Source organism: Thermobia domestica, chromosome 3, assembly GCF_964235325.1.
Source record: "Thermobia domestica chromosome 3, izTheDome1.hap1.1, whole genome shotgun sequence".
NCBI lineage: Eukaryota > Metazoa > Arthropoda > Insecta > Zygentoma > Lepismatidae > Thermobia > Thermobia domestica.
This window is the reverse complement of record NC_137456.1, coordinates 280,940,278-280,952,613: the sequence shown is the minus strand read 5'-3', so window position 1 is coordinate 280,952,613 and position 12,336 is coordinate 280,940,278. Positions and strand designations below refer to the sequence as shown.

General features: G+C 36.4%; 1 protein-coding gene across 7 annotated transcripts in view; it reads right to left on the bottom strand.

Annotated features, from left to right (window-relative positions):
• The window catches only part of ATP8A (ATPase phospholipid transporting 8A1), a 777,495-nt gene that overhangs the window by 630,571 nt on the left and 134,588 nt on the right, over positions 1-12,336 (bottom strand). For 4 of the 7 annotated variants that reach the window (XM_081752481.1, XM_081752477.1, XM_081752478.1 and 1 more), the window contains exon 2: positions 9,792-9,927. The exons of 1 other annotated variant lie outside the window; for it this stretch is intronic. In XM_081752481.1, the coding sequence (XP_081608607.1) occupies positions 9,792-9,927 (136 nt within the window). Of the gene's footprint in view, positions 1-9,766; positions 9,928-12,111; positions 12,263-12,336 lie in introns of all 7 variants that reach the window. 2 more of the 7 variants (XM_081752479.1, XM_081752486.1) reach the window with 2 other exon arrangements.

Here is a 12,336-nt window from a genome sequence, read left to right as displayed (position 1 = left end):
CCATCGAACTATCCCTTTCGCACAGGGCTGCACATATTAACATAACAGTCTTCGAGCAAATAAAAGAAAAGTTAAAACACACATATAAATCAATACAATTGTCTCGATTGATAGAAGATTTCACAATTGTTAAAAGGTGTAATTAAAAACAACAAACATTGTTTCTGCTTTGACAAGGACAAACATGGTTTCGCTTATAAAAACACGGTTTCGGGCGGCTATCGCTTTCGAAAAGAGCTTTTGCGGTTTCTGTTTGGAAATCCTCTTTTGCGGTTTCCGTTTGGAAATCCGCTTTTGCGGTTTCCGTTTCGAAAACCACCTTTTCGGTTTTCAAGAAACCGGTTTTCTCAAAAAACGAAAACCGCAAATGTCACAAAAATTCGACAGCACTAGTAAAAACATAGGTAACATTTTGTAAATCCTGTAGTTTTTTGACAACGTACAGCAAACGTGTAACTAAAGAAGCATATTTTATACGTACTTTCCGTATAAGAGTTTCGAATAACGATTCATGTCGGAAAATGTGGGAAAGCTTGTTGGGTACGCCAACTTCACATATGAAGTTAGCTTACCCACACATTTTGTTTATGCTCTAATTTGTACGAAATAGAGGAACTATCGGAACTTTTGTAAGAACTAACGGGAACTATCGATTCATGTCGAAAAATGTGGGAAAGGTTGTTGAGTACGCCAACTTCATATGTGAAGTTAGTCTACCCACACAGTTTTCTTTATGTTCTAATTTGCATAAAATCGCGGAACTAACGGAACTCCTGTAAGAACTAATGTGAACTAACGATTTATGCCGAAAAATGTGGGAAAGCTTGTTTGGTACGCCAACTTCACTTGTGAAGTTGGCCTACCCGTTGTTTTTTGTGCATATTTTTTTTAAATCGCGGAACTAACGTAACTTTAGTAAGAACTAACGGGAACTAACGATGAAATAACGGCTCATGTAGATAAAAGTGGGTAAGCTAATTTGGGTAGGCCAACTTCACAGACCTCTTCTCCCCTTCCCAGGAACATATTACTGTTTTATTTTACCTCTGCATAACGGGCAGACACTTTTCTTAACTAACACATATTTAGTAAAGAAAATTTCGCCGTTCTACATTTTAAAAATAAATCTGAGTACGGTAGAGTAGACGGAAATTTCATTTCAAATGGTTAGCTGTTTTTAAGGGTGTCTTCCAACTTGCGACAGTCCTATAAGCGACAGGAACTGTTAACTGTCCTATGAGCGACCGATTCGATCTATTAAGTGCCTTATGAGTCACTGATTCGTTCATACTAAGATAATGGAAGAAAATAAGGTAATCTCTTCTTTAATTTGTTTCATGCTAATGTGATGTAGAACCTAACAAAATGTAGTATGAAAAATTTCGCTCTACCTGAATTTAATACGTGAGAATGCTCTCATTATATTAACAATCTTTTATACGTTTTTCCTAATATTATATTTTTGAATTAATTTATATGAATACATTGACTCTATCAAGGGGAAAACTAACTAAATATTTAGAGTAGCTCCGCCTTTGTCTATGATTCTAATATAATTAAAAATGGCATGTTAAAATGATACGGAGCATAAGTTTAGATTGAATATGTTTATGGCATAAGAAAGAAATCAGAAAGAGGTATGGGCGCCCGAAGAAAATTTTCTAGGGAGGGGCATCTCCATGGTTGCTGTATCACGTCTGATATATCTGGTATTTAATATACGTAGTTTGCTATATTACGTATACATTTTTGTGAGCCAGGGAGGCGACCCCTGCCTTCCCATCGGGTGTCCATGGAAAAAAGGTGTTAACCATTTGAGGATATCAAAGAAATCTAAAAACACAGTGTATGCGAAGAAATTATTACACAAGTTACAAATCTCTCGCAGAACTTAACAGTTCGTCTAGTTATAAGGGATTATTTCAGATTGCTTCACGACAAGCTTTTATGTGTAAGTCAAAACAAGGGAGGAAGGCAAATTAAGCAATTAGTTTACGTTTTAGTAGCTTACAATGGGGGGGGGGGTAGTTTAAAGAGTTTGTGTACCTTTTGGATTGTTTTACCTTTAGGAATATACTTTTCATGGAAATATCCCTGTTGCCTCGTTAAGTTATTTGATATGTTTATGTTAAATCTAACTCAAAATTAAAATAAGTTTTATTTGCATTCATAGTAGAGGAAAAATATATTTGACGAACAGGATCACTGACACGTATATATTTCATACCAAGGTTGTTCGGGCGCTAATAACGCCAGAGGCAAACATATTTTACGAGATGGAATCATATCATCTTCCATCATCTCAATGTAAATGAATCGGTCGCTTATAGGACAGATAACAGTTCCTGTCGCTTCTGGGACTAATTCGTTTTTAAGTATTAATAACAAACAACATCGACTTAAATATAGAGGGAAAAACTACAAAAATTATCTTTCCTCTTAAAATTTGAATTTTCGAAAATGCTTAGGCATGTTTTTATTTATTTTTATGTGGAGTTTATGTACAGAGTTCCGTCCTCTTAACTCACGGATTCGTATATACAGGTTTTTGACATTTATTTTAAACACCTCATGGATTTCCCAGGAATCTTTTTTTTTTTGTTTGTTTATTTCTAGTGTCCAAATTAAACATTTTTCTGGTTCTCCTTCTTCTTATATTATCATTATTACTATTAAATTAGTGTGACGTCAGGAACTTTTATATAGCTGTACTGTTACGGTGAGGTTTTGTTTGTACGAGATATTGGCCTGCGAGTTTTGGCCCAATGAAATTTTGTCCGTAAGGTTTTGGTCAGGAGAGATCTTGACCTGCAAGGTTTTGGACAGGGAGATTTTTGCCACGCAAAATTTGGGCGGGGAGGTTTTGGCCGCGAAATAGTGTCTGTAAACCATAAAAATGTAATGCTTTCTAAAAATAATCATATAAGCCGCACATCATAATACTGATGTGTTACTTTTAGGTTTTTATAGAGGCAAGGCTAGTTTATGAAGTCAATATGGTAGACCCTAGTGTATAAAATTACAAAATCCAGCGACAGTCTATATGAATGTGTAAGGAACCATTTGAAGACTTTCTTAGTACCAAACCAAACAGTAACTAACACGAAATAATGTCCCGTTTTAATTTGTAGGTTTGTTTCTAGTTTTTAAATGTTCTTTTCATATTTTCCAAGTATTCTACGAATCACTTTTCTGTCTTTCTTTCTTTCTTTCTTTCTTTTTTTTTTCATGTACTTTCTTAACCCTGGCTGTATGGAAAGAAAATAATACAAAAGAGAACTGACAAAAGTATGATAAGAAACTTTCGAAACAGACTTGGAAAATGGTAACGGAACCGAATGCTTCTGATAAAAACGGTTTTGGATCTAGTAACGAAACAAAATTTTAGATAAAATCTGTTTCGCACTTGTATCCGAAATTAATTTTCTAAAAAAAAAATCTCTTTCAGTTCCACAATCGAAGGAGATTTTTCGGAATAAACGATTAGAACCAATTGGGCTCGTTATCAGAACAGATACTGAAATGGAAACGAAGTGTACAAGAAAAGAAAAATAGGTTTTACAACAGAAACCACTTTTCGGTGCTGCAAGTGCTTTCTTTGTGTTACCACTTCACAGATTCTCAATTTCGTTCGCAGCTTGCAACAATCTTAAGCTAACGACATTTTCAAACGATAATGATGAAACAGTTTCAAATAATTCAACGTGACTTTGGTTATCGGTTTCGTGAAGGACCAATATGTAAAACTTATTTCAGTTTTGCGAACAAAAGTAATACGTTGAAATGCATTTCAGTTCTTTTCCCGAAGCATGCCAAATCCAAATGTTTATTTAAGTTCCCAATTCGAAACCCAAAACATTTTTGAGTCCGTTACCATTAACAAATTAGGTGCGCAGAATGAAGAAAAAAAGTATCACAATACTGTTGAAAAAATAATGAAGAGAACAACAATAATGAAGGTAATTACAGGGGAAAGAAGAACAAGACTGAAGATAATTAAAAAGAGGAAACCAGATATTGCTCAAGAAGGGATCTGATGAAGAGTATAGAAAATGAAATAGTAAAAGTAACAATCAACCGAACGTAATAATAGCCAGCTTAAAAAGAAGTTGCTCACTTTCATGTAAAAGAGTGAAGAATGAATACCACAATGACATTCTTAAAAGAGACAACTCTTTCCGAAATTTATTTTTCAATGTCTTGTCACACTATTAGGTTATGTTCAAATAATAATCGTAAAAAATGCTTGATAATACAACGGTGTTACGAAATTTATTAAAAAGAAGACAATCATTTTTCTAGTACGACAAGTCGGAGTTAGTGCCTTATTAACAAAAGTCGAGCGTAATGCACCAAAAAGGAAAGGTTCGTTGACGTAATTCAGTGATATTACTTTATAAACAAAAGTTTAGAAAAATTCACAAAAAGGAAAGGTTTGGTGAGGTAATTCAGTGACCTTATTGACAAAAGCTTAGAATACCTGCTAAAAAATGAGTTTTTCCGGTGAGAATTCAGTCATATTACCTTATTAACAAAAATTTTGAAAATCTACTACAAGGATATCTTTTTAGTAGGATAATTCAGTGTTTTTATCTTATTAACAGAAGTTTAGAAACATGTACGAAAACAAGAATACACATTTTGAAGAGTAAAATAAAGAAGTGGAACTAAGACTAAAAAATTCGGCGGTGTTCCTAAAGTTGAGCGATAAAGTTTTATGGATATTAGCAAAGTGGTTCGTTTATACCCAATGCATTTAGTCTAATCCCTTTTCCTCATTTTACCCCACCAAGAAGAAAATCTCATTTTTGGCGCATTTCTCCAAACTTTTGTAAACCAGGCAATAACACTGAATTATCCTACTTTAAAAAAAACTCCCCTTTAATGCATTTGAAAAAAGCATTTTTTTAAAAAAGTGTTCTTGCAGTTATTATTCTTTATTTGTAGTCATTATTACCATTTTTAACTAAATTATGAAAGGCAATAGTTTCTTTCAGCTCTTATAGCGGAAAAAAAAATGCTCAAACTTGATGGTAAGAAATAGTACGCCTGCTCGCTTGCAACCAACCAAACTTCTGTAGGGTTTGGGTTGTATAAGCAACAGGCGGTCGATAATTATTTCTAAATAATTAATTTACTAATCTTATAATAAAACGATAAACTAAAAAGAAAATATTGCGGGCATCGGGTTTATGTATTTGTACAAAACTTCAAGAGCTCTAGCTAGTACAGAAAAGCAGGAATTTAAACTTGCTAGATTTGGCTCTGATAAATATTGTACTCCACTGGGTCTATATAGTTAGTGTACGCGTCGAATCATGAGACGCGAGTTCGATTCCCACTGGGAACTCATGTGGTTCGAATTCCACGTCGTTGTAAGTCCACATCAACCTCGGTGCTGAACTGCTTGGTAAACTGCAAATCAACCAATTTAATGAATCAACAGAAAAGTAACCTAATAAATAATATAGGACTTCGTACGGAAACTTAAAACTTGTCAGAATGATCATGGCACATCATTTTTCTCTGCTAGAGTTCTCCGGTTAGATTTTGGTTTGCATTTAATTCGTTGGCTTGACTTGATGAAGCTACTTCGCGGAGCCGCCAAGGAACTCCTAAGCATAATAGTGTTCACAGAGGATCGAAGCCAAAACGATGAGTACAAGATTAATCCCAGATTTGTGGAACTTTGTTTTCTTACATATTAAAATACACATATTTTCCATTGCTTATTTTACACAGAGTACTTTTAAATTTATCAACTTCTTCAAATCTAGTACAAAAATCAAGGAATTAGCATTCATGTGGCGAAATAAATTTATATTACGTTGGATGGTGAAACCATTTTATTGAATATTACCAAGGCAAGGTATTGAATATGAGTAGTGTAAAATATGTAGGCCTGGACCTATCTCAAATGAAGAATCAACGTTTAGGCTATGATCTGGAATTTTTCCCTTAAAAGTAGAGAACCAAAAATAGTTATTTGCTTTCTTCACACAAAATATATCAGGGCCGCAACTGGGGGAGAGGAAGCGTTGTCATGTACTCCTGGCGCGAGGCTGGAGGAGCGCCTAAAAAGGCGATATTATGTATATAAATTAGGAGCGCCGAACTTCGTGTTTGCTTCGGGTGGCACAAATTATAGTTGCCGGCCTTAAACTAACATGTCTGTTCATGAACTTTGAACTTTAATCACTAGTATTAATATTCAGATGTTGATTTTGCAGTTTTGTCTAATACAAAAATTATTTTCATTACTTAGCGACTATAGACAGTATCATCTTTATCTTAAGTAGTTGTTACGACCGAGCCTTCAGCGCGCTATACACTACAGCTTAAAATAGTGGTTAATTATTTGCTCTAATTATTTACATTTAACGTTTTGTTCAAGAACTTGGTTTGCTCACCAACCAAAATGCAGGTACTCAACATTATTGCTCACATCTAAATATGGTTACGCCCGGCCCTCGTCCTAACAAATAAATAGCAAAGCACGCCTATGTTTCGTACCGTCACTATTCACTTTAAACTGACACAATACAGTTTCAAAAGTTGCAATTAAATCGTCATAATTTATTGGTGTAGACGTACACAAGTATTAATGCTTCAATCTAAATATAGTTACAATTCATATATTTTGAAATATTTACAGGAGTATGGTGGCTCAGTGGTCGAATGCTTACCTCAGGTGCGCGGGATCCCTGGTTCGATCCCCGTCCAAGTAAGTTTGTCAACAACATCGTGTCCGTGAGCTTTCTTGGGGTACTCCCGTTTCCTCCCACATTATTATTCCACCGATTTTTCCATTATCATTAATTTGGCTTAATCATCCGTCTCTCTTAGGCTAAAGGTCATAATCATGGGACGTTAACATGAAAGATTAATTTCATTTTTGAAATATTTATACTGAAACAATACTGTTTTTAAACTTCAATTAAATCGCCACACTCTTAATAACACTAAACGGCAAACGTTTCAATTTATGCGCCACTAATAGATATCACTACCTGCGCCATCGTTTGCCTGCCTGAGCTAAGAGATGCCGCTATCTGTATTATGCTAAATAACTGCATAATCATGATATGGAGTTTGGGGTAGCTGGTGGATTAACTCAAATAAATAAATAAAAATTATTAAATGAAAAAAATGGAGCTTTTTATTAATCCTAAGAAAACCAATGGAGGAGGGGATCCTCGAACCCACAAAATAGTTGTTTTCAAAGAATTCCAACAAAACGTTTACAGCCAGTTTCTTTTATTTTTTTTAGTTAGTTAGTTGTTAGACAATTTGCCATGATGCGTATAGGAAATTAATTTATAAGCAGCTTAGAAAATAAGGTAGTGGGTCCGAGGAGCCCCCTTTTCTTCGGGCTACTAGGACCATTTTATTTGAATATCAAGTTTAATTTAATGCCATATTACCAGGCCAGAATGTCAAAGCTGGCTTTATCTCCTGTGTCTCCGAAGTAACTGAAGTATGTATTTGCACACACTACCCAACCATGTAAATATTTTGTACTATTGGAGACATGTGTGTCTGTTTTTATACACAATTCCTGCCACTTCCGCATCAACAAAGAATCTACAGTATATCTTCCTTTAGAGAAAACGAAATAAGTCGTGTGTTTTGTGTTCAAGAGTGCATTATGCTATGGGCCTTTACATTTAATAATAATTGCCTTTACCTTTAATAATATTAAAAATACGTAAGGTTAATTCACACATAACCGTAGGATGTAAAACTTAAAGATTTCATTTCATTTCATTTCATTGTACCGTGCCCTTGCCACTTCCCTACCATGCTCCGTCCGTGCCACGGCCGCGACCACTCACACATACCATATCTTACCTTGTCTTGCCGTACCGTTGCTGTCTACACCATTTCCCTTGGTTTTAGTCAACTTCGTGTCGTTTCGTGTGCTCCGAAGAAACCCGAAAGATCGCGGCCGACGATTCACAACCGGGTTGGTTTCTCTACAAGGCAGTCTGTCGGGACACGGCACGTCATGAGTGAATTAAAAAAAGACATCCCAATAGATTTTTAATTTTAAAGTTTGAAAAGAAACATTGTGGACCACGGTATGGGAACGGCACACTATGACTGAATTAACCAATAGTACGTGGGTTTGAGGACACTCTCCTGCGACAACCTGTTATCTAAAATAACTTGTGATTCCTGGGGTTAAGCACGATTTTAAACTACAGCGTGCAATGGGCGGAAGGATCGAGCGAATCAACTAGTACTTTTAAATTGGCTAATTGCGTGAACGCTAGCGACATTTATTGGGATCAGTAAGCGACCCAATAAATGACCTTACCATTAGGAATTACCACGACGCAGAGAATCACCGAGATATTTCTCTTATTTTTAGGACTTATTTTTGCAGTATTGACAAAAGTGTGCTCTCCTGACAACTTCTAAAGAGCACAGTTCTAACGAAAAGACTCAGCATTCACTCAAAAACTGGAGTAAATAAAAGTTATATCTTAGAAACAATTCTTCTTCTTAACTTATTTATAAAACAGAATACTTATACAAAGTGGTTACTTTCAAATATCTATGAAACAAACAAAAATATATTCACGACGAAATTAAATATCACCTGAAAGCAGGAAATTCCTGTTCTTATTCAGTTCAAAATTTTTGTCGTCGTGAATTATGTCGAGGAATTTGAAGCTTAAAGTATATAAACAACAATCATGCCTGTTGTCCTATATGGTTGCGAAACATGGTCACTATATCTGAGAGAAGGGCGTAGACTGAAAATGTTGAGAACAAGATCCTAAGATGAATATTCGGACCAGAGGGGAACGGGAATTAGAAATGGTGGAAACTTCATAAAGAGGAACTGCATAATTTACCGTTTACCAAACATTGTTTGAGTCATCAAGTCTAGGAGGCTCAGGTGGGCAGGTCATGTTGCCAGAATGAAAGTAGGAGCGTTTTAGAAGTTTTAACTGGAAGTTCAATCGGTAAACGAATATTACGAAGATCTAGGCGCAGATGGGAGAACAATATTAAGATGGATCTCGCAGAAATAGGAATACAAAGTAGAAATTGGATCCAGTCGGCTAAGGGCGAAGTAAGTGAATGCGGCATTGAATTCCGACTCCCGAGTTTCATACACCATAGAGTTAATTATAAAGAAGAAACATACCAATTTGTTAGTAACTCTAATATGCAAACGTCGAAACGTTTCAGAGTTACAGGTCGCATAAACATCTATGAAGCCAAGGCTTGGAGGTGAAGAGCAATTAGTTCTATTAATTAGATCCCGTTAATTGTTTCACACTGAAAAGGTAAATTTAATACACCCCGTTTTACGATTATACCACTATATACTGTATTAATCACAGGGCGTCGATGGTTCAGTGGTAGGATCCTTACCTCTGATGTGTGGTGTCTTTCATTCGACTCCAGCTCTCAGTAAGTAGGCTTTGTGGTGGACAAACACTGTGTGCGCGGGTTTCTCAATACTGTTCCTTCCACTTTCTTCATTCCATCATCATTCATTCATCTCATTATCACCGTCTCCTTTAGCCTTGGAGGTTAAACTAAAAATAATAATAATCAGTAATTTTAGTACTACTATCACTGCTATTATAAAGATTTAATCTAATCATAGCAAATGTCAAGTACAAAAATTCTGTGTGATCTACCTACAAGTACAAGTAACTTCTATATGTAGTTCGGTACAGTCCTCTAACATCTAAACCTCTAAACCAAAAGGCTAAAAATAAAATATATTATGAATAATGTTTACCACAAAAGTCAAACTGAAAGCGCACATTTATACTTCTTCCTCTTCATCCTCGGGCAGCATGTCTTAATGTCTAGATTAGAAAAGGTACGTCTCATCTTTCGCATTCGAAACAATGCACGGTTAATGAAATGCCGAAAGCAGTGAGGCTTTCTATACATTCTCTGGAAGGAAATTACAAAATAATTCGCAAAAATTTTCTTAAATATTATCAACTAATAAATAAACTAATAATATGGTACTAATTGAGTAAATTTAACTAAATCAGGTCAAGAAAATGATATAACAGAAACGAAAGTAAATATTAATAGTTTCAGGGGCGGATCCAGAAGAGGAAACTTTTTTTAATTTTATATATAAATAAAACCCATCCCAAAGTTTGGAGCTCTTAAAAGTAGTCTAAGTAGCCGTATTACAACCCACCGTCTCCCCCAGAAGTCGTCCTGGATTCGCCCCTGAATAGTTTGGACTCAGAATCTCTCCTTGCTGACGTTCCTATTAAACCTCAATCAAGTCAGAGCCCTCCCCGTTAAACATTACCTTTACGAAGACATCTGCGTTGTGTGAGGAGGACTGCGTGCTACAGTGAAATTTGTCGGTGATAGTCCACTACCAGAAGGGCCACCCGCCACTGAATTGGCTTAAATGGAGTAGTCCCAAACGAAGAGTGTCCTGGAAGAAGGCAACAGTTCTCCAGTAGTCAAGTTGACGGAAATCACAGTGATTGGCACGGCAACTTGAACATAACTCCCAGGAGTGGTCCGAGTGACATTAACGGCTTGAATACTGCGGGGTGAAAGGCAACGGGAAAATCACCACTCTATTTTTCACTAGTTTGCCGACAGTAGAAAGAGAACATATCGTCGCATGAGATCCAGAGGAACGTAACTCCAAAAATGCTGTTTTCGTTTTCTTCATGTTTGGACATAATTTTGAAAGCCCCACTTGGTGTAAATGGAACGTAACGCCATCTGTTCTTGTTGATCATCTGTTGTAATGTAGCTCAATTACCATATTATTAAAAACACATCTTTCTAAGAAAATAATATTTTTGTTCTTTTGCCTGTAAACCTACGAAAATGGAGTTATGTTCCTCTGGTTCTCATGCGACGATATGTACAAATACAATGGTCTTGTATTTGTACTAGGGGCCTGCACGGGCCGGGCTCGGCCCGAGACCCGAAGTCCAGCCCGGCCCGCGGGCCGGGCTTGGGCGGGCCGACTCTGTTATTTCTTTGGGCTGGGCCGATTAATTGCAATTCTTTAATAATTATTGACTTTCGTTAAACGATAATTAGAATAAAGGCAAACGTTGAAGAAATTGTCCATGAAAAATTACAAAATGAAACTTTTAAAATTATCGGGCCTGGGCCGTGCTTGGGCCAAGAATTTATAAAACTTAACGGGCCGGGCTCGGGCCGAAAATCTCCAAAACTTTTTGGGCCAGGGCTGGGCTGGCCTAGGTACATTCGGGCTGGATTGGGCTCGGGCCGAAAAATTCGGCCCGTGCAGGTCTCTAATTTGTACACGTACGGATGTACAGGGATTTGTCTTGTATACGTACGATGTTTGATTCAGTCCTCCAATTGAACCTACAACTAGAGATAGGATTAAGGTTAAGTAGTAGGTCAAAATATAGTTTCGGGTTTTAAAAAAATCTCCCAATTCTGATCTCCTGGAGGGGAATGCCTTGAGAAGGACTATTGGACGAGAAAAAAACATGTAAGAAGATGCATAGAGAAAGAAAGACACGCAAGAGCGAAAGATTGAGGATAGAGGCATGGAACGTATGTACCACATTACAGGGAGAAAAATTAGAAAATATTTTAGAAAAAAAAAATGAAACAAAATAATCTAGATTTGGTAGGAGCTCGTGAAGTAAGATGGGAAGGTACTGGGGTGTTGAAGAGTGAAGGATAATGTTTTACTCTGGTAATGAAAAGGAGGTCATAATGGTGTAGGAATTCTTAGTAAACGCTTACCATAAAAGAAAATATAGTGAAAGCAGTTTTTTTTAAAACGATAGAGTTATAATGTTAAGACTTAAAGGGGAAAAAAGGATCTAGTAGTTATACAAACATACGCACCGACGACTTCACATCAACTGAAGAAGTAGAAAAAAAATGAGAAAGTAGGAGAAATTACAGAGGGGCAGAAGAGGGATGAATGGGTAATGGTAAAGGGGGATTTCAACCAGCTGCGGAAAAAAATCAAAAAGGTAGTGTTGTAGGTAAATATTGTTTAAGCGAAAGAAATGAAAGGGGAGAGGAACTGGTCATTTTCTGTAGACAGAATTCACTAGTGATTGGAAACACTTGGTTCAATCAACATAAGAGATGAAGATATACCTGGAAGTCCTCAACAGACGGACGAATATATCAGATAGACTATGTTATGATTCGGGACAGGTATCGGAATAGTTTGGAGAACGCGAAGACCCTTCCTGAGGCCAACAGTTTCTCTGATCATAACCTTGTGTTCGCCGAAGTGGATATTCAACTGAAAAATGTAGGAAAAAGAAAAGTAGTCAACAAGATGTTGAATACTGAAAAGTAAAGTAAAAAAAAAAAAAA